The 27,998-nt window shown below is 34.6% G+C and overlaps 1 protein-coding gene across 2 annotated transcripts in view; it reads right to left on the reverse strand.

Moving 5' to 3' along the window:
* AP2B1 (adaptor related protein complex 2 subunit beta 1) overlaps window positions 1-27,998 on the reverse strand; it is a 114,766-nt gene that overhangs the window by 75,708 nt on the left and 11,060 nt on the right. For both annotated transcript variants that reach the window (XM_063109357.1, XM_063109356.1), the window contains exons 3-10: window positions 27,741-27,846; window positions 22,364-22,499; window positions 20,460-20,705; window positions 7,512-7,702; window positions 5,133-5,354; window positions 4,495-4,615; window positions 4,198-4,293; window positions 734-849 (exon numbers count right to left, since the gene is read on the reverse strand). In XM_063109357.1, coding sequence (XP_062965427.1) covers window positions 734-849; window positions 4,198-4,293; window positions 4,495-4,615; window positions 5,133-5,354; window positions 7,512-7,702; window positions 20,460-20,705; window positions 22,364-22,499; window positions 27,741-27,846 — 1,234 coding nt within the window. The remainder of the gene's footprint in view (window positions 1-733; window positions 850-4,197; window positions 4,294-4,494; window positions 4,616-5,132; window positions 5,355-7,511; window positions 7,703-20,459; window positions 20,706-22,363; window positions 22,500-27,740; window positions 27,847-27,998) is intronic.

Raw genomic sequence — 27,998 nt, forward strand, 5'->3', positions numbered from 1 at the left:
ATATCTCTCATTATAAGACAAAATGAGATTTAAGATAATTATAAGACCTACTCTAAATAAGAATCTGTCAGATTTTTTAATTGCTTGCTTTCAACAACAAACCTAAAAAGTATTTTTGCTTTGTAAACCAAGAGGCAATCTGAAAAATGTGTAGAGTGAAAATGTAGATTTGGCATATCTACATTTTAACACTTCAGAAAAGGCCCAAGACTGATAATTCTTTGTTATATGTTCTGTAATTTTCCACAAAGTAGTAGGTAACACGCAAAGTGAATAGTACAGCTATTACCTTCCTGGCTTTTGGAGCAGGGTGGCCATATGACTGACTTATCATCCAAACTGAAACATTTCTGAGAGGAAAATGTGCACAATCATTACTTATGTCTAGATAACAAGTGTAAACTGACGTTATGCCCAGACAACCTGGAATATATAGGTATCCTATTTAACGGTAACTTTTGCCACCAAAGAATCTGGTAATGTTATCTTTAATATAATCAAACAGACAGTGAATATACAGGCAGAGCTTTAATTTTTCTGAAAGTAATAATGGAGAGTGAAAATTCAGGTTTTAATCCCTGTGCTAACACTCTATATGTTTGATTTTTAATAAAGTATCCTATTATGACTAGATACATTAAAAAGAATAATTCTTACCTAGTCAATTCAAAGTGCCCTACTTAAACATTTCCTAAATGATTTGAGGAAGAGGAGTAGAAGTATTTGGACATACTTGTTGGGGTATTTGCGGAAGATATCCCTGATGACAACAATTGCCTCTTGGACCACATAATTTACTTTGGTCTGGATTAGATCAAGCAATGTGCTTACACAGCGCTCTGCAGATTGCTGGGAAGAGGAACATAAAAAATGAGACGTCAGATGATCTATCCAATAATACTACCTCAACATAAAAAAAATAAACAATCAGGCAATTAACTTGACCAAGCTATGCTAGAGGCTGGGCTATTTGATGTAGATATACAGAAGTTCTAAATATACCCCAAATTTTACTCATTATAAAATATATTGACAGATAAGTCAGTTCAAATTAAGAGAGTCATCTTGGATAGCTGGAAGAATAAAAATAAGAAGAAAGAATAAGCCAGGGTAGGAGGAAAGAATAAGAATTACAAAATAAGCCAAAGTAGGTCTTCAGCAGTTTATGGATGAGTGGAGACAGCAGTGAGTATCTTTAAACCTTTTGAAATGAAATTGCCAAATTCTGTATGAGCATACAAAGCATATTTTCCAGGGAGAGGAGCCACAGCTTTTATTATATTTTCAGTTATCCGTGACCCAAAAAACTCTAAGAACTATAGTAGTAGTATGGGTCATCCCATTATTTGCTCTTGAGAGATGGAATAGGAAGTACACTGTATCACCTAAGAGGTATTCTTCCCAAAATCTCAATAATAATATTCACAAGCCTTTAGATTTAATCATCTATAGGGGATGGAGGAATGAAATAAACAGCATCACTAACGTATAATCAGCCACATCCAGACTCTGGGAAATTCTACAAAGTCTAATGACCAAGTTGCACTAAAATAAGTAAGAAGACTTAAGAGACATATTAACCAAATGCAATATGTGGACCTTATTTAGACTTTGATTTGAAGAAGCCAACTGTAAAAAGACATTTTGACATAATTACAGAAAATTTAACATGGACTGGTATTCAACAAGATTAAGCCCCTTGAAGGGAGAGGGAGAGGGAGAAAACAAAACAGGAACAGTAATGTGTTGACATTTGCTCAAGATGGATGATGGATACACAGAGCTCATTACTCAATTTTACTTTGTCGTATGCCTGAAAATTTCTGTAATAAAATCTTTTAAATGTACTATAGTAATTTAAACCACTATAAGCAATTTAATAAAAACAAAATTGCATCTTGAGGTCATTTAGATGAGGTCATATATATTATAATTCTGTTACACAATGAAATGATTCTGCAATTTTTTATATATTTTTGTCCATTTTCTGACTCTATTTCCTCTATTTTATTCATTTTCAACTAGCAATTCCTGTGCTGTTATTGAAACAAAACAGTTGGAAAATTTAAATATATGTTACAATAAATTATAAAGTTTGTAGGATATGGGCTGCTATAAGGATTGAATTATCACAAATTAAACAGAAATAAATGCTCAGCACAGGGCTTGATATAAAGCTAATGTTTAATGAATCCTTGGTATCATTATTGTAATGAAGACAAAGAAAAAGCTGTTTCCCATGATGCATCAACATTTGAAAAACACTTATGTCTGGGATGTCAATTTTCAAGCAAATTGTTATCTCAACCATTTTGCTTTTGATAAAAAAAAAAACAAACTAACATTAAAGCAGTATGGCAGCAGAACAAGAATAAAACATCCAATTACTGTATATACAGAAAAGTCTAGAAACAGAGAAACACACACATAAAATTTGGTATATGATAAAGACAACATTTCAAAACAATAAAGAAAGGATTACTTATTCTGGTGTTTGATCCACCCCACTCATAACTGTCGCCAAAATTATTTCCAGATTGATTAAAATTATCTTTAAACATAAAAACAAAATCATCGCCATAAAAGTAGAAAATAAATTTGAATTTTATATAACTGTGAGGTGAAGTGCAATTTTCTAGGTTTGCCACTGAGAAAAAAACTGATGGAACTCACTAGAAAAGAAAATCTAAACCTCTGTGAATCAAGAAATCAAATGAAATCAAAAGGAAATCAAATAAGGAAAATAAATGCTAACTAAAACAAAGGTTAATATTCTTAATTATAAAGAACTTAAAAAAATCAATGTGGAAAAGCTAACATAGTGGGAAAGGGTGAACAGGACATGAACAAGCAATTCCTAAATGGCTAATAAGCATAATAAAAAAATGTTTACCTCAACTAGAGTTCAAAGATTTGGCTACAAGGATACTCCTTATACCATTATTTGGAAAAAGAGTAAAACAACTTTAAGGTCCTACGATAAGGGAAAAGCTAAATAAATTATGAAAGAATCATACATTATATCTATAAACTAAACTGGAAACTAAAAATGATGTAAAATTTTATTAGTACCATTGAAAGATGTCTGTGATGTAGGAAATAAAAAAAACAAACTACAATAGTATATAAATAGCATTTGCAGTATTATCTCACTTTTGCAAAAAATATACCTGTGTATGGAGGACTGTATAAACAAGGATTTAAAAATCATATCTACCAATCACTTCTCAATTAAAAAATTATATGTAGACATGTGCAACCATCACTTTACAATACTCCAGGATAATTAAATTCAAACTGCAGAAACAAAACAAAAATTGTAATTCACATCCTCGGATATTCAAGAAGCTACTGCAACTACAAAAAAAGGAATGCTATGCAAAAGGTACCAAGAACAGGAAACAGGAATGAAGGTAACACTGTATGGAACAATATGCAGAGGCCAAGAAAGCATTTGGCCAGACTGGAGCAAGCAAGAAGACCGAGAACTGAAAGAGAGAAGACCGAGGACTGGAAGACAGAAGGGTCTAGGACAAAAGGAGGTTTACATATTTGATATTATGCTTGAGAAGTTGGAAGAAGATAGGGGTGCAATGAAGACACAAATCCAAGAAAAAGAGAAAAAAGCACTGCAGAAAACACACAAAGCCTCTATAAGAAAGAAAATATAATCATTTGTATTGCACTGGCCCTACACATTCATACAGCCATAATAATATGCATAAGTTTTGCATGCCTATAGTTGGTAGAACAAGAAATAAAGGCATATTATCTCAATTTACCAAGATAATTGACAAAGGAACAAAAAACCTCATGATATAACTACACTGGAAAATAGAAGAGAGAAGTGGGAAGGGTGGGATATGTGAACTAAGTTTCGTTTAGCAGTAAGTTAATAGACAAAGTCTATAATTGGTACATCAATAAATAATAGCATAAGAATATTATTTAGAGATATGGAAGTAATCAAAAGAATAACTAAACCCAAGAACAGAGTTAAAAATTATTCTCTCTGGGAAGAGGGTCTAGGTAGGGAAGGGAGGAACCAGGGACAGCTGCTTTTCATTGAAAATTCCCTAATATTTTAACTATGAGCTTTATTACTTTGATAAACTTAAAAATGTATTTTTAAAAAAGGAGTGAAAGGAACAATCAGAATCCCATAATATGTGATTACAACTACTATTAGACACTTGCCTCCACTTTGATGGCACACCGTCCAATGGCCCGCACAGCTTTGCGAACAAAGTCTACATCTACCTCTGTGGCATATTCCTTCAGTTCTGCCAGAACCTGTTAAAAATCCAGAAGTGAATGATCATTAAGGATTCTCAAACAAAACAAAACAAAACAAAAAAAGAAAAGAAAATCAAAAGAAAAAAACAAAGGGAAAAAAAAGGATTCTCAAACAGCAATCTCATGGCTTAGCTTCTTCTGAAGGCCAGGCCTTAACGATCTAAATCATCATAAACTCGAATCTGCTTAAAGTCTGACCTGAGCAATGTTGGCTTGGGATGCCAAACGAATCATGATGTCCAACTTCTCTAGTTTAACATAGATGGGATCATTGTACTTCACAAAGAAGACTTTGATTTCCTGCTTCAAGATTTCAGGCCTGTGGTACAGAGAAACACAAGAAAGGAAGGTGAAGGCATATACTGATATATCCTTGAGTCTGTATTAATAGCTAATCTGTGCCTCTTTGTCCTCAACCTACTTCTCCCAGGAAAAAAAAACTTCCAAACCCCTCTATTCTTATTCGTTCCATGTGGCAGACTATTTTATCCTTTTTAAGCAACAAAGTACATGCTGCCATGAAGAACTGCTAGAAGATCAATAATCTGGCTTTAAACTATAGCCTGAACCATATCAAGCAGGCACTAGACAGTACTTATGTATCAGAAAGAGATCCTTCAGAAAACAAACTGGATTACAGAGCAACACAGGCACTTACTACAGGAACACTCAAACATCAACTACCAGTCTCCTGATCCTGGGCAAGTTGCTATGTCATATAACATTTTCATTTTCACATATTAAAAAGAGATTAACACTGGCTTACTTAACATTGATGTTATTAAGCTTAATTCAAAATTACAAACACTTAAATCACCAATTCACTATTTCCCAACCTTTTCTGGACAATTAGATTGATGTTCCTCAGGGCGACATACTGCACTTCTGGCTCCCCAGACAGCAAAGTGACAAGTGGAGGAGCTAACTTCTTCAGCAGCATATTGTAGTAGTCAGAGTCCTTGGGTAACAACTCTAGAAATTTCATTAGGACTTTTACAGCTGAAAGCACCACTGCTGAGTTGGCATGGGATAGCCGGGGAGTTACCCGCTCACAGATGCTGAGGGCAGAAAAAGAAAATTTTTATCTTGAATTATAATTTCTTTCTTCAATCCACTGTATAAGGTAATGTGTCAGAGTCCCATGGCCCAAGTATCAAGAAATTAAAGAATCAGTTAGAAAAGTAAAAGCTCCATGCTTAGCAAAATTGGGATCCAACACTGCAGAAGCTTCATTCCCAGCAAACTACAGGCACAGCAGGGATATCAGAAGACTTCAGGAAACCAGCAACAAGGGATGTTCAAACTGGAAGGAAACTAGCAATACCCCAAACACTTGAGCTCACACAATTTACCTTCTTGTTTTATAGTCCTCTTTGTCTCCCCATATTATGTTAGGGCTCCCTGCCTCACAGCCCATTTCTACTCAACCTATAGGAAGCCAAATTAAGCATTCTGAGAGTTATTTCACAGTGAGAGATAATCAACCCACCTGTGATTGACAGTTTCATTGTAAGATACAGGAGGAGGTGGGTTGGCAGGGAAACTACCCAACCTCCTGCCTTCAGGATAATAATGGAATCTCTGAAAGGAGTTTGTTTGTTTTTAAATATCAGAACACCACTGCAATATTCTCCCTACTTCTTCCCTTTCTCCTAGCCCCTTCCACCTACATGCCTCAGGAAATTTTAGATATGTAATAATCTGTTGAACATTCTTAAGAAATAACCTAATTTTGATAGCTCTTGGGCAACATGAGTAGCTAGCTTACTACATTAAGTAAAGGAAGCAAGATAAACAGGCTGTGTTTCTCTCTCTTCCTCCTATATCTATCTACTTGGCTGACTCCCTGACCTCCTCCAGGTCTTTCTATAAATGCTACCTGCTTAGTGTGGCCTTCCCTGACCTCCCATTTTAAAAAACACAACCCCTCAACCCCAAATGCTCAGCACTTCTTAGCTTTCTTCCCTACTTTATCTTTCTCGTTAGCACTTATCACCATCTGACATATTTTATATATTGTATTTCATATACATATGATATATACTCCTACCCCCCCCCCCCTCAGAATAAGTGCTCCATGAGGGCCATGGTTTTTGTCTGTCCATTGCTCTATCCTCAGGGCCTAGAACAATGCCTGGAATGCAGCATGGGCTCGATAAATATTTGCTGAGTGAATGAATGAATGAATGTGAGATGTCAATGAAACGAAAAATAAAATTTTAGGTACAGTTCTTTCCAGAATATATTTGTACTTTCAATGATGGAAAGAAACTATTGGGGTGAGTTTTAGTTAAGTCCAGAGGGAACAATTTCCCAGACAAGTGAAGAGCACTTACATTCTAGTAGCTTGGAAATCAGCTTCAGCCAGGCAAGGAAGGTTCTTATCTACCATAATTAAAATATGTCAACTTTAATGAAGAGCCAACATTTCTTCAGAAGAACTTTGCCTAGTACAGTGCCTATATACACAAAATGCTCAATAAAAATTGGTAATAATTCCAACTTTGTAAAATAAAATGTGTGTATGTGTAGATGAAATTTAGCATCCAATTTCTGATATTCACAGAAAACGTGCAACACTAAGGTGGTAAAGGGCTACGCAGAACAATCTAGGCATGCCTTCCAAAATCTTCTCCAAATTCAGACCGATGTGATTTCTATTCTAATGGGAAGCAGCACATATTTGCTGAGTCTAACATACTTTCTCTATTACTGAATTATAAGTACAGTTCAGCTCAGTAACTAGTATGAAGCCACTTACTCTGTATCTAATAGAATGAAAAGTTTGTCACCATAGAGAGATACACAATAACCTTTTGTTTGCCAAATGGCCAGGAAAGGCCGAATGGAAGATGTGAAACCATGATAAGGGAAGATCTTAGCAGAAGAAACTGTACCTAGTGTTCAAATAAGAAATGAAAAACATACATTTCTTAGAAAGAGCATGGTGCAGGCGACACCACGCCAAGGGTTACGATCCCATTACCGGTCACAAAAAAAAAAAAAAAAAAAAAAAAAAAGAGCTATTTTTTGTGTTGCTTACTCAGCCACCTAAAATGTTCCTAAATCCAGTGAGAAAATACCTTGGGGATAGCAATATCTACCCCACAAGCAACTGACCTTCCTCAACATAACAGACCCTTATTCTCATAGCAGACACTATAACCTATTGAATCAGGCAAGAGTCCCAAATACTATTCAGAAAACAGACTGACCTCTGAGCCTCCCGGTCATCTTTAGGGTTGTAATTAGACAGGCAGTCCAGAATGAAAATCTGGCCCCACTCGGTGCACTCATTCAGGGCTGTCAGCAGCTTATTAATGTTCTGTGGGTTTAGATCGAGTAAGTTGCTGTTTGGGTGAGACTCACTTATTTCAGATAACGCTGCTACAGCATTAGCTACCACCTAGGAAAGAAGCAGATATGATCTTGATTAGCCAAGAACAGTACAACTATAGACAAACACTTAACATTCTCTGGATCACTTCACAGATCTCAACCCATAACCATTCCTGAACCTTTCCCCTAGTCAGATAGAAACGGATAAACTGCTTTCAAAACCACATTAAACCACCAATGACAGCATATATAGCTGCCTAGTGGCCAGGCAACCCAGAATTAAAACAATTCATATGTTAGCAGAGTCACATATGATTTACTATTAAAACATAAATTAACTATTTTAATAGTATTCAAAACTATCAATAATACCAAGATAAATGAACAGCTATAAAAATAGTAAAGTCTAAATATAAAATATGTACATTATGCAACAGAAAGAAAAATCTAGGACAAATAATTTTACAGGTGTACAGGTGTGTATGTATGGGGGTGGGGGAAGTGACATTGTCAATCATATCACGAGTCTTAGAGTAAGAATATGTGGGCATGAGACCTTAGTTCACTAGTATACAATGCTGAGAGAACATATAATCTCTGTGAAATTCAGTTTCCTCATCTGAAAACTGGGAATAATTTAATCCACCTCACATGTTAGTTTTAGTTTGAGGATAAAATCAGATGACATACATATAAGTACTTTCTACAAAGCCTTATGCAAATTTAAGGTGGTTGGTTATATTACCATAATTCATCAAGTGTAAGTTGCATAGTTTTTTACATAAACATCTCTGAAATTGGTATGCATTTAACAATCAATGGCTTGTCAGTTTAATAGGAAGCCTTCCAGGTAATACAGAAAAAAATGTATTTTATAATCAATGGCATTGATGATTCAATTAAATAAGGTATTTGAAATGTATCCTTCTTTCAGGCAGTATGGTAAATGAAAAGTTGCTGTCTTTGACAAGAAAGTATACTTGTATCCTGACTAACAGATCTGGGAATCCATTTAACTGCAGGAGAAAAGTCAACACTTTTTATCAAAATCACAGATTATTTCTAATGTAACTAACAAATCTACAACCAATGAACATTTAATGTCATTTGAAAACTGCAAAACACTCAAACACAGAAATACTATACTATGGCCCTGTACAAGTGAGTTTAAAACCATGTCTTGTGGCTGGCTGGTTAATTCACTCAGTAGAGTGTAGTGCTAGCACCAAGGTCAAGAGTTCTGATCTTGCACTGGACAGCTGCCAAAAACAAACAAACAAACAAACACCATGTTTTGCAGTTAGGCTCCTAGTTATTACTACAGATTAGCAAGGTGAGGCTGAAGATAAATATTCTAAGTATAAATGAGATGTGATAGGAGATAGCAGCTTCGGCACTTTTATATATTAAAAAGATTCTAAAAAAAGGCCAATCCATAGTTAGTTTTTTATGACTTCCCTTGCTAAAAGCTTGAGAAACTAAGAGTTGTGTGATTATCTTTTTTGTTAGCAAGAGAAGAAACATAATGGCTAAACATTTTGCTACTGATTTTAGTATCCACATTATCTGAGTAGTCTGCAGATTACCCCAGCATATTATTTTACCTAAAAGATAAATGTCTAGAGAATATGGTTTATGTATTTTGCATTTACAAATAATACACTTATGGCAATATTCATTATTATATAAAGGCTAATGATGTCACAAATAAAATCATCTCAAGTTACAAACTGGTGATCAGAACAAAGATTCCAAGATGAAAAATCAAAGACTCACTTGGTAAGTATCATAACAGATATAATAGTTTATTGTTATTAAGACAAATCAGGAAGACTTATCTAGCCCACCTATGGGATGGTAACATGTATCAGGTTGTTTCCTGATTTAATTTTTGTTTGCTAACTCCATCACCAAGCATGGCATTTAGTGAAAACTAAAAGGCATAAAGAGTGAAATAATAATCCCCTCCAAGTGCTTCTCCTGTAAGGAAAAGATATTTTATTGCCCATGCACAATATACTTGACTTGCCTTATTGCAGTACAAGGGTCAAAATGTCACACTGGGAGACCAAATGCCTGTTCTGATCTATTACAAGGGTACTTCAAAAAGTTCATGGAAAGATTTCCATTATCTTTTAATTCTGAAGTGCCCTCGTATTGCTGCCAATACATGCCCAGTCTTGGTTACCAGTTGTCCAAAATAAACTTCCTACTACAATTTATCACTTCTGCTAGTCAAACCCTTTTTATGTTGCTGTTGTTGTTGTTTTAAATTAAATATAAGGTCTGGTAATAGGAAATGTAGAAGAAGAAAAGGTGAGAATTGGGGGAATTAAAAAGAGTAATGGGGAAGAAAGGAAGAGAACAGAAAGATGCTGAAGAGAACGAGCAATTAAAATTCCTGTTATCATCATAGACAATTGGAAATTAAACCAAGTGTATAATGCAGCTAATGAATTATATCTTCTGGTGTTTAAGATAGGCAATTTCCACTATCACATTAAAACAAGAAAGGAAATGGAGAAGACTAAGTCTTACTAAAAGATCCAGAAAAGATCAGATTAGGGGACTATGTTTAGCAAAGCCTGCACTGAGAAAAGAGACCATTGCCAAATGGTCAAACAGAGGAGACACTATCCCACCTCCCAATACCAAAACTCTACTGTTCCTGTAAAACTCCTGGAAGTCCCTTCCATTTGACCTCTCCACTTTCATCTCCTAATGTTCACATTCAGATAGTCATGTTTTCAGAAATGTAGTGAGGCAGGCCCATAAGGGTGTGCTCTGAGTTCTCCTGGTCAGTAAGCCATATTTCTCTCACTCTTTAATGGAAACTTAAAATAAGCCATTCACACTGAATCTAAAGTAGACAAAGAAAAAGACTGACTTCAATGCAGCAACTACTGTGGCGAGGTTATACAGGATGACTCACTCGTCAGTGTTTATACTGTTTCTTCAGAATTTTGTACTATGTATATCTATTGTTTATTTTTTTTAAAAAATACTTCAATGTTGGGTGGGAGGGAGGAGAGAGAAGAGAGGGAGGAGAGGGAGGAGGGAGGGAGGTTTCTGTAATGGGCCACAATAATCAACCACACTGTATATCGACAAAATAAAATTTTTTAAAAAATTAAAAAATAAAAATAAAAAATACTTCAAAAATATTAGATTGAAACTTAAGATTCATTTCCTCTTTTCAAGTCTTCTCCAAACAATAATACAACATTACAAAAGAACAAATCCAACCTTTGTAGTAACTGCCTTTATTTACTCATGTATTTAAATGAAAGGTGTCTCCTTTGCTTAAACCACTGCTTTGCTTTCGAACTGTTAAGGCAGCTGTGTATAACATCCCCCTCCCCTGAAAATTGGCAATTTTTCTTAGGAAATATTGCCACAAAGAGAACAGCCTTTTAACAATAATCTCAGAAAAATTAGAGTTTTCAAGAAAAAAAGGGGTTTCTAAAGAAAGTTTTGCCTTAGAAATGAATTTATAAATAGGGTTTCTTAAGTGAGCTTTCTCAGTACAAGAGTTGATTTATAAAAAGTTGGCATCTAAGTTACAAAGCAACACATCTGCAACATTTAAAAAAAAACAACAAAAAAACCCCATTTTATTCACCTTGCTTCCCAATTATGATAATTTCTGTTCTTGGGAGTTAAGTTCTCAGCAGACTGCAACTAAACATTCCTCAGCCTTCACCCTCCATAGATATAATGCAATCTGTATACTTTACAGATACAGATATTAAACACAAACACATATGCACTTACATATATACAAAAATCACACTCAATCCTAGACAAATCTTTCTCTGCCTTAACTATAGATTTCTCTTCAATGTGATAGTTCCTTACTGACCCATCAAGTCTGCTGAAGTTTATTTTTAGATAGGCAATTTGTATTTTGACTTACTTTATATTATACCTAATAGAGTGAGCTGTATAAAGAGATAAAAGACTATAATACCTAGAATTTATTGAACACTTACTGTATGTCATTAATTCTTATAACAACTCTAAGGTAGCAGCTACTAAAACCTAACTATCACAGATAAGGAAATAGGTTTAGAGAAGTTCAGTGACTTGCTTAGAATTAACAGCCAGAAAAGGATAGTACATGAATTTGAACTCAAGTCTGTGTCTCAAGTCCTGGTTATCCTGTTTCCAGCATTTATACAAGTCCCAAGACCTGTAAACTTGAAGTGGGAGAAAGGGAGAGAAGAATCAGAGTGGCAGAAAAATACTATAATCAAAACATTATTTCTATGCAAAGTTGACATGAAGATTTATACAAGGAGAGAAATGTATTACTCTTTTCAAATATTTCAAAGATAATCACATTCTGACAGAACTTAAAGAGGCAAGATTTACCATTCAGCTATAAAATCTGATTTATAAGCTGCACCTTTATAAAAAGCAATTCTGAGGACATAAATTTCACTTTTTTTTTTTAAAAAAAGAGTGAGCTGAAATGGTAAGTATGGTTAGAATAAAGATGATCTTGTAAAAAAAAGAGCTCTAGAAGGAAGTCTAGATATTCTCTGTGAGTGGAATATCATAGACATAAGTTCCTTTATGAGAAATCTCTCACACATTTCCCTGTCCCTTAGAATAATTTTCATCCTGTACTCTAATTTCACTCATTTTCACAGCCTCAGAACCCAAGAAACTTATCACTTTCCAGTACAATGACTTCCTCCAATTAACTATTTGGGGGTCTTTGATTTCCAGCAATGACCTTCAAGGTCACACACTCTGAACAGATTTATGCTTTAGTTTTTCGGTTCAATTTACAATTCTTTGGGCTGGTGCCCCTGAAGACTTGAATACAAGTGAAAGCAGTAGAATAACTGACCAAAACTATTATGAGGAAATACACAGATGGTTTACATATTTTCATGCTCTTAAAAATCAGAAACAATTTGGAATCCTGCTGTCTCCTTTATGGAGTGCCTCAAATGACAATGTAAAGCACAGGGCAACATACATATTTGTTCTAAGCATTTCAGTCATTATTATCTCTTCAAGGAGACAATAACTATGCAATACCAGTTAAATTTTCCCCCCTCTCAAACAGGTGAAACTTAGAGCTTATACTTTAACCCAAAACACTGTCCAGAATGCCAACTGAAAATACTCCTACCATAGTACATTCCATAATATTTCATTTTTTCCCCATCTTCCTTGGAATGGGAGCTAAAACTACCTAGCTGAGCTAACACATGTCATTATGGCAAGAAAGTATGATTACATGGTAACAGGTACCAAATAATAAAATTCATTACGTAAGTGGCTTAAGATATGGTTTGACATAATGCCAAGACACCTATATCAATAAATAGACAAAAGGCACTCCCCAATAATCAAAGGGTGGCTTGTCCCGTAGACCCTAAAGTTCACTAAAGCTTACTACAACATGAATAAAACATTCATTATCACACCAGTTATGACCTCTCTTTTGAAAGTAAAGTATTCTACTGTCAAATTAGAGTCTTGAGATCATCCTAAAGGGAAATGATGAACGAACCTTGATTTTTTGGTAAACTATTGAAACTATGTACAACAGATCCAGTGTTCAGGAAGTTGCTGATGAGAACTGCTTTTTAAAGGTATATCCTCAAACAATTACCTTGTAAAAGTAATTCTGCAATGATTTAGTAAGTAATATTGTAAATAGATTTAGTTTCATTTGTGTGTAAGATGCCCTCAGAACTTTCAAAAAAATTTAATCTTTCAAATTTTTCATCTTGAAAGCTTCAATTTTAATCTTAATCTTAAAAGTTTAATCTTTAAAAATTTTTTAAAAATTTGCCACTGAAAGATTAACCCTTCTAAAATCATTAATATCCTTGGGGCCGGCCTGTGGCTCACTCGGGAGAGTGCTGTGCTGATAACACCAAGGCCACAGGTTCGGATCCCATATAGGGATGGCCGGTTTGCTCACTGGGTGAGCGTGGTGCTGACAACACCAAGTCAAGGGTTAAGATCCCCTTACCGGCCATCTTTTAAAAAAATAATAATAATAAAATAAAATCATTAATATCCAGCACCACAATCACTATACGATATAGAATATATGTTTGTTATTATTAAGGCACACTGTATAAAAGGTTCAGAATTAAGTGCTTTGCAAGCCTCTATCCTTTAATGTTCACAACAATCCTATGATATAAGCACTATTTGCAATCTCCATTTCCAGATAAGGATACTAAAATTTAGGGAGACCACACAGCTAAGAAATGGCAGAACCGGGATACAAACTCAAGTCTGTTTGATTCCAGAGCCTCAGTTTTAACCACTATGCTATAATGACTGGAAGGAAAATACATTTCACAGTTCCAAAGCACTTTTCCATTTTTGAAATACCTTCAAACAGAGTGAATCAATTCTTTATAAAAGGAAGTAAATAACTAAAACACAATTTGGTATCCTGGATTGAATCCTAAAATAGCAAAAGGACATTAATGTTGAAACTGGTGAAATTCTGTACTTCGGTTAATAGTAACCTAACAATGCTAATTTCTTAGTTTTGACAAATGTACCAATGTTAGTAAGATGTTAACATTAAGTGAAACTGAGTGAAGAGTATATGGAGACTTTCTGTATTATCTTTGCAACTTTTCTGTAAATTTAAAATTGTTCTCCTAAAAAATTAGTTTATTTTTTTAAAAACCTAAGTTGGTAACAATAATATGAAAAAATAAAAATGATGGTTAAAAAAAAGGAAGTGTGAATACACAGAAAATGATCTTCACAAAGAATATTGTAAAGGAAAACAAAAAGTGTTTGATCCCTCCACAAGGAGAGACAGAAAAGCACTCAGATCAACTAGTAAGAAATTTCGCAGCCTCCAATGATTCCACTTACTCAATACTCCAATTCTGCAGAAATTAACAGTAATTCCTCTTTTAATACCAAATATAATATTAGTCATTTGGGGAACCCAGATACAGAGTGGACATATTACCTCCTACTTTACTTTTATCACTACATACTTAAACTCTCACACATACCTAAAACTCTACCAGCTCCATAACTCCTTTATGGACATTGGGTATGAACAGCATCATGTATTTCTAATTTCATTTATGTATATTTTAATTTTATAACTGTTACTTATTAATATATATTTAGAGATAACAGAAATCCTATAATTAAAGTACTAAACTAAGTAATGTTGTTAAGTATTTCTATGCATCTGGGCCTACTTTTAATAGACAATTTAACATAGCCCACATGAACACCAAATATATTCTGGCAAAAATCCTCCTCGAGCTTAGAAAGCATTCTAGATAAGACTTTTTTCAACATTTATCATCTTAGATTAACAACAAACCACAACACAAATAAACTTTCTAATGCCTGAATAAAAATTACAGTAACTAGAAGCATAATGTTAGGTTTGTTCCTCAAGAATAGCTGCAATTTATTAAGCATTTACTATATATGTCAGGCATAATTTAAAGTTTTAAATAAATTATTCCTTCATCTTCAAAATAATCCAGTAAAATAAGCATTATTATCTCCATTTTACATATGAGGAAACTGAAGCTCATTTTAAATAACTTGCTCAAGGCCACATTTCTAACAAAGAGCCAAGCCAGGACTCAAAGAGCAGCCACTCTGGCTCTGAAGCCTATATGCCACTTCCATAATCCAGGGTTTCAATCTTGGCACTACTGACATTTAGGCCAGATAATTCTTTGCTGTGGGGAGCTGTCATGTGCACTGTTGGATGTTTAAAGCATCCTTGAACTCTATCCACTACATCCCAGTAGTGCCCTACCTATCAGGTGTGACAACCAAAAGTGTTTCCAGACATTGCAAAATTGCCCCTAGTTGAGAACTACTGTCATAATCCCATTTTGCGTCTATGTGCTGGCTAGCACACAGTTAAACTACATACTTCCTTCTGAGAAGAAAAATGATATTTTTCATAAAACGATTTTCCAGCAAAAATTCAAATTAAAAGAAGCTGGCAGTTTAAGTAGAACCTATGCTAAAGACTATACTAGGCCTAAATTGAGGCTATTCTGACAGTGTGCTGCTTGTGCATGAGAACCCTCAACAAAGAGAAAATATGTTTTTTACTAATTTAATAGTTTGTACTTTTGCAGAGAGGACAGAGCAGTGAACAAGTGGTATTCCCATGGGCAGCTGTAAGAGCGACAGAAGACCTGTAGGATGAAAATCAAAGGGGCTACGCAGTAAGCCAAAGGGACTTTTGGGAACTGAGCTCAAAAACAAAATGCTGCTGTCAAGAGAGTCTCCTGAGGGGCAGATTCTAACATAAATACATTAACTGAAGTTGGAATACTCCAAAAAGCCTCTGAGAGCAAAAAGAAAAACCACAGTAAGGAAGGAAAATACTAATGCATGGGCAAAAAGCTAGAGAATACTCACTATCAACAAAAGTGCATTTTTCTTGCAAATACAAACTTGTGAGATGGCATTTCTAAAATTCTCACATTTGTGAAGAAATCATGAAAGCTATTTTTCTGTAGCTTCAAAATGTTTCCTTATTGCAAATATTGGTATACTTTCAAAATAATGAACTAATAAAATCTGCATCTGAAAATAAATTTAACTCTAATTCCCTAAGAACAGATTTTACTATATTAGTTTTTACAGATATCAAAGAAGTCAGAACATTTTAAATCAATATCATAGCAATAACATTAACCTTTGCCTGATGTCTACTTCTTAATTACCATAGCAGCCATCATCTTATGAGCCCTGATAAACCAGGTACTTTAACAGGCACTTTTCATGCAAAAGCTTAATCAATACTCCCAACAACTCTCTAAGACAGTACCCCTCATTTTCTAGAAGAGGAAACAGACTCATGGAAGTTAAGCAACATGAACATAAAACTAGGAATTAACACAGTGAAACTTCTTACTTGAAAGTCTATCTTTTCTCTCTCAACTAATATTTTACTAAAAAGTCAGGTTTAACTGAAGTATAAATGGTAAAACAACTACAGGAGAATGAGGTGTGTGTGATCCCCCCAAACAGACAGGGAATGAAAATACAGTAAAGTTCTAGTCCTTCAGCAAGGCAAACTGCTCCTAGGAACCAGACAATAGGTCAACATAACCCCAAGAGCTGTCAGCTCTTGATCAACATGTCACTCTCATATTAGAAGATATCAAAGTCATTTCTACAGATGTTCTGGTGCTTTCACATCTAGGATTCCCTAATGAAATGAGCTACAAAAAAACTACTAAGGCAGTACCCCATGGAAGCTTTCATTTACTTTGTAAGAGAGTCCAATATTTGCTGGGGTGGTGCTGCCACCATGTGGAGCAGATTCTGTAAAAGTGGAACAAAATCACTACCCAAGAGCAGTAAAATAAGGACTCATATCTATCTTAAGAGTAAGATGATTGAGATTTCCATAATAAAACAGTTTCCAGATAATTACTACCATTTTTTTTTTTTTTACTTACATTATAATTTATTTTGTAAAAAGAATTTTTTTTTTTTTTTTTTTTTGCAGACAATTTTTGTCAGGATCATTGGTTTTCTACCTGGAAACTAAAAGTTTTCAGATAATTAAATGAAACAGTTCTAATAGTGTGTGTTTGCATACACACATTTAAGTTCTATTGTTTACATTCATCCATGAAGGTAGTGACCTGTAATGGGTTTTGGGACTCAGGTTAGAATCCTAGCTACATTACTACTAGCTGCATGACTTTGGAATAGTTCTTTAGTATCTCTGAGTATAAATTTCTCGATCTCTCTAACATGGAATAACCTCTACTTCACAAGGTGGATATAAGAATTAAGTGAAATACTATAAGTAAAAGTGCCTGGCATAGAAAGAACTTAAATTTAAATTTCTCTTTTCCTAATAGCATAAGACCAACATAAGCTTTAGGAACTTCTAAGGTGTTTGAGCTACTGAATCTTACATTCCACCTTTGGAAGTTACTTAACATTCATGCATTCAATCCATTTCCTATCAGCAGCATTTGACCCCACTGATAAAAGGAAAATCACTGCTCTAATGACAGTTGTAATACTTTAAAGTAAAAAGTAGGGCATACTGTTGAGATGAAAATGACAGATTCAAAATCAAAAGTAGGCATGTGTCTATGTGCTCTGGCCACCTTTTAAGCCCAGGCTTTTCAGTTCTTCATTAAGACAACAAGAATAAAGAGATCAAAAAATGACTTGGGTATGTATAATAAGGCCATGACAAGAGTAAGGCAAGCAAGGCACTCCAGGCACAAAATTTAAGGAGATCTCCTTCTCTTAGGCTTGTGCAGGCTCACAGCTGGCACTTGAGAGTGAGTGCTTTTCTAAATTTTGCACTCTGGGCATCTCTCTAGCAGTAAGTCTAACAATGTCAGAGAGAAGTTCTACTGTTACTGAGAAGTCTGACAAGAATGTAGAAAGATTTTCTACTTAGAGTACAGCACATCCAACAATTTCTTATCTAATGCTGACACCTGCTCTAGGAAAACCTTGAATAAAGAGACAACAAAACAAGATGCATTCCTGAAATGGCTTCTCAAAAATCTATCATAACCTTAAATTTTCTCTAAAAGTCTCCTCAAAGATACTTGTGAAAATCTCCCCAAATCATTTATTGATTTGGTGTAGTAAAAACAGGTTAAGAATTATTAAAAGCATTACACAGTTTACTATAATACTATGACATATTAAATTCAAATAGAGACTCATTCATGTGTTGCCTGTTTATATTTAGCTAGAGAATGGGGAAAGATAATAAGTAAATCAAGACTGGCATGTATTGATAATTATTGAATTTAGTGATGATAAATGGGTTCATTTTATTTATTTATTGTATTTATTTATTCTTTCTAATTTTGAATATGTTTGAAGAGTCCCATAATAAAAAGCATAAATAAATAAACAGCATACAAATGCCACTTGAGTCCTATGCAGTGGATGTAAACTAGCCATGTCCTCTACAATGAAAACTTTGAATAAATCAGATAAACTAGGCTTGTTCCAGAATCTTTCTGTCCTCTCAACTGATCTGGATAAAGATCTCTAAGTGCTATTCAGATAATAAAAAAAAAAAAAAAAAAAAAAAAGCCTTTACTGCTAAACCCTCAGTTAGTCCTCATTCCTGGCCATCTAATTTTATAGGTTCTGCATGGAAGAATTTTCGTAAGTGTAGAGATGCCTTTTTCGCCTCAAACTGAAGTGCCTAAATGAGTTAGAACTCATTTTCACCTTGATCCATTCCACATTCTTAGTACCATTGAATATTTAATAAGTTTCCACAGGGTACATGATATTCTGTTCATCTGGTCAGCACCTAGAACCCACACACTTTTCATCTCATTTATCCTCAGATAGAGAATTCAAAGACAGTTGCTCAGAATAACAGAGTGAATCAAAAGCAATGCCAAAAACATAAGCTGGTACCAGCTAAACATCCTACAAAACAGATACTGTCACCTATACACTTCTTTCTATGGGGAAACAAAAAAACAATGGTGCCACATGGTGCTGCTTGGGGGAAAAACATAGGATTGAATTTTCTAATACTGGTAGTGTCTTTCTGTCAGAAGTCAGGGTTAAGCACTTCCACAACTACACCCACACCCACCCCTCTGCCTAGGAGGTGGCTGAAAGATTCCTAATGGTGGTCATTAACTTAAAAAATTGGTACCTTGGGCTGGCTGGTTAGCTCAATTGGTTACAGCACAGTGTTATAACACCAAGGTGAAGGGTTCAGATTCCCATATGGGCCAGCTACAAAAACAATGGTACCTTAAGTACATAAACACCTTAAAAAAAATGTGGCTTGCTTCATCCTTTGACCTTAATATTAATCTTGAAGGATAATAAACAGAAATCAATGCTACCCATAAAATCAGATACCCATAGAATAAGAACCAAGAGATGTCAAAGCAGAGATCTGAGCAGTTAATTTGCAAGTGAGAGACAGTATCTATTTCAGGCAAATTCCAACTCTGCATTTGAAAAAGTTCAACCAAAAAATATTCAGAGGTTACCCACTGATTAATTCTTAGTGTTAGTCACCTTCCAGTAAACACTACATTAGACAGAAAGAGGAGCACTTTAAAGAAAGCAGTTATATTCCTCAATCCTCTTGAAAACAATACTTACCGACCAATCAAATGTACTCAATTCAAATAAGCTTCAGTTACTAGTGAGTCAATGTATCACTTGGGACTTGACCCCCTTCATTATATAAGCAAAGTTTAAAATGTCAATAAGGAATACAAAAGATCCTGAAACTTTAAGGGTATTAAGTTATATTCTGGCTGCTAAACACTTAGAACATAATCAAGTTGGCTAAAAAGAATCTTGTCCTATAATTCTCCTGAACAAAAATGGATTACAATAACTAGGCAATAAAGACCACTTTGATTTAGTTTCTTTTCCCAGACCACCAGAAAATACCACAAACAGCTATCTGAAGAAATAATCTTAAATATATATATATATGTATATATACATATATATACACATATGTATATGTGTGTGTGTATATATATATATATATATAAACAAATTCAAAACAAAACTTCCTAGAGAAAAATGATAAAAGTACTCGTTTGTTGCTGAGCCAATACAGGGGTAGATACAATACAAAGGTTTGCTTTAAGACCCTTGTATTTTATAGAACTTGATTCTCACCACAAAAACATCTTTGGGTGTGAGATATACAATCTGTGAGACACACGGAAGTCATTTTCCCTTAGCTATTCAGTGGTCCAATGTCCCAAAGATAAGTTTTGTGTTAAACATGTCTTGAAAAAGGATCCATTTTAAATACTGCTCTCTCTATAAAAGAAGAAGCTTATTACCATCGGATTCGAATCTGCTATGAGATCCCGTAGAGAATCCAAAAATCCCTGATCTTCCACCATTTGGGCATTGATATCATGGAGTTTTGCCACGCAGACTGCTGCTGTTTTCCGAACATAGGGATCTTCGTCCTTCAAGCACTTGCGGAGGGGCTCACAGAGATATTCTGTAATCTTGTCCACTCGTATACAGCCCATGGTTCTGACTGCCAAGGCCCGAATCAATGGGTTGGGATCTTCACAGTCCTACAAAAAGCAATCACCAACAACTGCAGGTATACGTGGTGACTAAAAGTAAACAATCTAGTTCACATAAGCCAAAAAAGAATATTTTATTAATTTAAGCTTCCAGTTACATCCTACATCAGAAACCAATCTCCCATTACTATTCCTTTCCTAAGTACAAATCTTAGTTGACTACTTAAGAGTTTAGCTTAGGAATTAACTATTTTATATACACAATGAGGGGCTGGCTGGTTAGCTCACTTGGGAGAGTATGGTGCTGATACCACCAAGATCAAAGTTCAAAACTGCAAAGACTGTGTCCTATTCCAAAGCCAGTCCGTAAGTATCAAGCAGAGAGAAAAGAGGGCTAGATTTCTGGGGCCTACAGCCAAAAAAACAAAGGAGAGCTTAGGAGCTGGTTTGGGCCTGACATAAGAACCCAGGGTTAAGCAGCAGAGAGGGCCTTTTGAGCTCCTGGCTAACACACATTCTCTTTTACTAGCAAGTGCTTCCAAACACAGTACAAATAGAACACTAAGAAGGAACTCTGTTTTAAATTGACCTACATCAAAAAATTTCTTTAAACCATATAAATTTATGCACAGCTGTAACTTCCAAAAACTGTAAACTAAATTCTTTCCAATGATATATTCTATCTATGAGCAACCAGACAGGCAGAATGAAATGTTATGTTCTCTCTGACTCAGTAAAATATAGCTAAACAAAGAAAAAGAACAAAAAGTCTTCCTGAGAAGGAAGAAAGCATATTGCTTGTTTTTCAAAAGTTTAAATAGAAGCTAATTTTAGAAATGCTGTCTGTTTTTTTTTAAATGTAGTCTAAGTTCCAGACAGAGAAAAAGACAAGAAGTAAAAATATATATTAACAGGAACAACCCCATTATTAAGTTCATCAAATCTAATAAAAGGAAAGATTTGACTGGATATTCAATACTAAGGAAACTTTAAAATTGTCCATTATTAAAGATATGACAACAGTATTGTGGCTATATTTTTAAAAGAGACCTTATTCTAACAAACATAAAGATAAAAATGATATGATGTTTGGGATTTGTTTAAAAATTATCTACCAGGAAATGGGGTGGGAATCAGGAAAGTACATAAGGGGAATACAAATTAAACAAGAGTGGCCATGTGTCGATAACCATTAAAACTACAAGATAGATATTTAAGAATTTATTATACTATTCCCTCTACTAGAATATGTTTAAAATTTTCCATAATAAAAAATTTAATAAAGTGTTATAAGACCTATTAAATGAAACAAAATAAAATAGTACCTCCTACAGTTTCCAGTACTTCTGAGTCACAAGCAGAAGAGCCCCAGGTTACTGACACTACAATGATATGCCCAACTTCTGTCAGTCTTGGAAGATAAAACAGTGAAGTTTCACCTGGCTTTCTTTCACCTGGCAAGTATGCACCAAGCCCCACTAACAGAAGGCTCACCATATGGTCTGAATTTCTCTGGATGACGCACACTGGCATATAGAATGCTTAAAACATGAACATTCCTAGTCATTGCCAGTACTTCCCTAGAGGCCTTCCTTTGGAACAGAGGTTGCTCACCTGCAATGCAGACACTAACTATACCAAGAGTCACTTCTGAAAAGTTTATTTGAGGTAGAAGAGACTGCTCTTGAGTCCTTTGGAAAAGTTACCTTAACAAAGCTGTTGACAGCCATGATGGCCATGTCTGGCTGACTCTTGGCATAATTCATCAAGTAGAGATAAACGAGCTTCTTTAGTTCCAGGTTGTCAGTCTGCATACAGTTCACTACATCTGGAAAGAGAGAGCTGAGAAGAGAGGGGGAAAGAAAAAAGGAAAGCAAACAGGTGTCGGTGCCAAGCTATTGGATAGAACATGAAGAAATGGTCTTATACTACAGATGACTTGATACAAGGACAAACATCCCCACAGTGATAATTATTATCACAGAAATGAATTACCAAAGAAATTGCAGCACTGGTCCCAATGTAGTATCTAAATAGTTTTTGAAAAAACTTTTTACTATAAAAAATTTCAAACAAACAAAAGTAGAGACAGCAGTATAATGACCCCGATGTATCCATCACCTACAAATATTGATACATGCTCAATCTTATCTCATATATATCCTCAACCCAGTGCCCCAACCCCCACCCCATTCAATTACTCCAAATTATTTTTAAATAAATCCTAGACATCATACCATCTATAATACTTTAGTATATATCTTTAGGAATCTTTTCTAAAAATCATTACCTTTATCACACTAGAAAAATTAACATTAATTCTTCCTATCAACCCACTGCAATTTCAAAGCGCTACAGTTATTGTACTTTTTAATACTCATATTCTTCCATCCTTGACTGGTGGGAACTTATTCAGTTAGCTCCTGAGTCCCCGTGATGTGATCCTGTGTTTTCAATAGTTTTCTTCTTTCTCATATGACAGATGCTCCATCCAGGCTCATTTTGTATACTTTTAATCCCAGACCTGGAATTTCCTATTTCTCCAAGATGTCCTGATTCCCTTTTAGTAGAATTTATTTATTTATTATTTAAAAAATTACACAGACAAATGAAAATTTGAATGTAATCAAATATAAAAGGAGTTTCCCAAGTTCTGGTCATTTCACAATTTACCATTTTGCTAAAAGCCACAGGAAAGAAATTTATATATCCATTCACAAAGTAACACCATTAGCTGGGAAGGGTTGAGCTTGTCGGATTCTAAAGTGTAAGCTGTATTTTTAAACTATAGGTTAACTATAATTTTATAGAAAGTTAGCAATTAACCTTCTCCCTAAACTTTCATCAAAGTACCTTATAAATTTTAAATACTTCTAAACATCTTACTACTAGTATAGAAGAAAGGTGAAACAAATGTCAGTATATTTCTACAGAAAAGAGAATGACTGAAATAACTGGTCACGTGGTATATCTCCCATACACACACAAAAACAGGGTTTAGAAACAGAAACTATTTACAAAAAGAAGGATGCACTGCAAAGTCAAAGAATCCACCACATCTCCAATGAATCAATGACTTCTGTCCTGGAAGGCAAACCATTTGTTTAACTTGTACGTATGGTACCTACTGTAGTTTCATGCATATTTAATAAATGATCTCTAAAAATGAGTTTTCCTTCTATTTCCTAGGAGAACAGCTAATGTGCAAAATGACCGTAAAACCAGTAAATGTGAAATATTAACCAATACTAAATTTAATTTCCTAAATAATTTACTTCGAACAACCTACGCAAGGTGAAGAAGACTTAATAGTCAAAACGCTAGAGATAAAAACTGTTAAGTAACAACCTATAAAGCTAGAAACCTGAACTTTCTGATATGGTAGCCACTAGTCACATGTGGCTAATCTGAACTGAATTGTGATGTAAGCGTAAAACGCACACTGGTTTTTGAAGACTTAGTATGAAAAATATACTGCAAAATATCTCATTAATAATTTTTGTATTGATTACATGCTTAAATCATACTATTTTGGATTTATTGGGTTAAATAAAATATATTAAAATTAATTTCACCTGTTTCTTTTTACTTTTTAAATATGGCTACTAGAAAATTTAAAATTACACATGTGGCTCCCACCGTATTTCTACTGCATAGGACTGAACTTGAGATTACTTGCAGGGAAACTGAAATACAATAACCTACAAATAGCTAATCTCTATTCTATTTCTTTGTGCTATCTTTCTAGCTCATATCTCATCTCCTCCAAAAAGGGTTCTTTATTCCTACTTACATGGATCTTTCTTTTGTAGAACTCTTACTGCTCTTAACGTACACATTTTAGTACCTAATTACATAACTATATTTTATTATTCCCTAATTTTTCAAGTTTTGGGTCTCATCAAGTAAACATCAAGGCTAACAGACATCTACTGAATCATGATACATGGTATAGTGCTAGGCACATGATAAATTATCAGCAATCAGCAGATTAACAAGTAATATTTTACCAAGCAAACAAAAGGAAACTCAAGAACTTTAACTTTTCCATAGGATACAGAAATAAGCTTGGCAAGAATACATTGCCAGTAAAGAAGTATGCCGATTTTACATTTGTTTGTACTGATGCTCTCAATCTATATTTATTCTTTGGTAAAAATAGCCTTTCAATGACTAGATAGATCACCGGTAGGCAAACTATAGCCTGTGGGCTAAATGCGGTCCACTGGGGGAGGGGAGAGAAGATATAACAACCACAATTACTTGAAGTTGATACGACAAGCAAACAGAAAGGACATTGTTGTGGGGGAGGGGGGAGGGAGAAGGGAGGGAGGTTTTGGTGATGGGGAGCAATAATCAGCCACAATGTATATCGACAAAATAAAATTAAAATAAATAAATAAATAAATAAATAAAAAATAAAAATAAATTAAAAAAATAAATGCGGTCCACTGCCAGAATTTTACAAGTCATGAGCTAAAAGTTGTTTTTATAGATGAACTTTACAACCAATTTGACAGGGAATACTATGAACCCCAATCAAGCAAAATGTTATTCTACCCCTCAAAACAGAATCCCACTCTTATTAGTAGACCTGCAGTACAAAAGATTTTACTTAGTTATTATTATTATTCTTTTTAAAAAGAAGACTGGTAAGAGGATCTTAACCCTTGACTTGGTGTTGTCAGCACCACACTCTCCCAAGTGAGCTAACCGGCCATCCCTATAAAGGGATCTGAACCCGTGGCCTTGGTGTTATCAGCACCACACTCTCCCAAGTGAGCCATGGACTGGCCCCCTTACTTAGTTATTATACTTCGAATTACATCAAAAAAAAAATTGTGGGAATTTGTTTTCTTTCCTGTTATATAAGTACCTACATAACATCAATACTTTGCAACTTGGCCCACTAAGCCTGAAGTATTTACTATCTCGCCCTTTACAGAAAAAGTTTGCCAACCCCTGAAAAAGAGCAACTTAAGAACCAAATAGGCTTTATGTGCTAACAAAACAATAACGAAAACCCTACACCCAGAACAATAGCACCTGGAGCACATGAAGATACTGAGTCACACCGTATTGCTCCCTTTTCTATCTGGACTCCCTGTTTGGTTTTGGGAGCAGCTCTCACCTTTTTGGTCTCATATCCCTTCATGATGAAAAGTTACTGAGATCCCCAGGGAGTTTTTGCTCATGTGGGTTATACCTATCGATATTTTACCATATAAGGAATTTAAACAAACTGAGAAGTTTTAAAAATATTAATACATTTAAAATAACAATAACCAATTCCATAACATATTTAAAAGTGAAAACTTACTATAGTTTTTTAATTAATTTGAAGATGGCACTGTTTTACATTTCTGAAAATTTCTTTAATATCTAGTTTAAACAAAGACAGCTGTATTCTCACATCTGCTTCTGCATTCGACCTGTTGTTGAATGTTGTTTTGGTTGAAGTATAAAAAGAAAAATCCAGCTTCATACACGTATATAACTTGGAAAGGGGAGAAATATTTTAATAGCTTTTTCATGTAACTGGATATTACTCTTTGATACTACACTAAAACTAGAAAAATGGTGGTTTTTCTTTCTTTTTGAGTCCACAAATGGTAGTTTCTTAAAAGTCAGTTGCAATGTGGAATCTGACACCATTGATATATAAACTTTTTGTACTTGGTTACATTAAATCCATTCCTTTATCATGCATTTTGAATAGACTTTTTACCCATGCATAATTTTGTGATATATGCACTGGTCATTTGGAAAATTTAGGTTCATTGAGTTACACAGATTTTCCCAATGTTGACATATTTATTATATAACAGCAAATAATCACATTCATTAATTTCACCACCAATCTCATCAGAAAAATCTTTAAGCATTGGGAAGCTGTCTAGCTCAGGATGGGAGGAAATACAAGTTTTCCAAAATTCTAATTTTTACTTTAAAGCTCAAAATTTATCTACTGTTGAATTTTTTCCCTTGAAGTGACGGGTTCACTTTGTTCATTTTTAATAAAATGTCTCCCAAATACCAAAGTCTGATTAAATATAGTTTGTCTGTCAATAATTCTTTCACATAAAAATAGTGTTTGCAATTCAAACAATCATACAAGGCTTTTTTTCGGGTCAACCATTACTTTTTTGCTACACAGCAAAAGAGCTTTATGTGTAATTCCTATTTCATCACACAGACTATTAAAAAGGTTGAATTCTTAACAAAATAAATCTTCAATGCTTCATGACAGACGGTCCTAAGTGAAACTGCCCTTTTTAAAGTATATGGTAGTAAAGAATACCATAACTACTCTTATAGTCAGCTCCACTGTCTTGATTCATGCTAAGGCACTAGAAGTATCCACCACTGCTTCGCATCATCAGTAGAAATGTCAAAATGGTAAAAAAGGCAAGTAACACCTAAGTATTATTATAAAAGTAGCTCAGGGCTGGCTGGTAAGCTTACTTGGTAGAGTGTGGTGCATTACACCAAAGTCAAGGGCTTGGATCCTCTTTCTGGTCAGCCAACCAAATAAAACAAAATAAAATAAAAAAATAAAAATAGCTTGACCTCAGGGACCCCCTAGAAGGGTCTTAGAATCCTCAGGGGCCAGCAGACAATCCTTATTTCCAAATAGTCGTGCTAAGTTATAAAAACAAAAAATAAGACCAAATGGATTTTGTTAACATTGATTTTTATGTTGAATTCAGTAACTGAATGTTGAGTTGTAAAGTTGAGGGCACTGGCTTGAGACAATTAAAGAATATGTGAGCTTCTGCTTCTCAGAATATTTTTATCATCTTCTAAAACTACCTCAGCCAACGGATGGTAATTGTGCCAGCTCTCAGGCGGTTTTATGCTAGATCTGTATGCAACAAAATCAAACTTGTTTCACTCTTCTAAAAAAACAAAAAAACACTTAAGTTAGAGAGTTAATATAAAGCAACTACCACTTCCTGACGATGTTTTCAGTGGTACAACAAATTCTTGTAAGTTCTATAGCAGTTTTGAAAGAAAAGCAGTAAAGAACATAAAATGGGGTATGGGTCTCTAAAGTGACAACAGCAGGAGTGAGTACCTTACCTAACATCCTTCCCCACAGTCATAGCGGCAATCACTTTCTTCACAGCCTCCTTCCTCTTTTCTTTCTTTTCATTGTTGAGTTCGGCTTTTAATTCAAAGATTTCTCCTACAAGAAATGAGAACGAATGGGTGAGGTCCAGAACCAGAGAACTAAAACAGAATACTGCACTATGTAATCACTCACACTAGGATAGCAGAGGAGCAACTAAAATAAGATTATTTAAAAAGCGCAGGATATGTAAAATTCAAAGCCCTAGA

The sequence above is a fragment of the Cynocephalus volans genome, chromosome 10 (genome assembly GCF_027409185.1).
Source record: "Cynocephalus volans isolate mCynVol1 chromosome 10, mCynVol1.pri, whole genome shotgun sequence".
NCBI classification, from domain to species: Eukaryota; Metazoa; Chordata; class Mammalia; order Dermoptera; family Cynocephalidae; genus Cynocephalus; species Cynocephalus volans.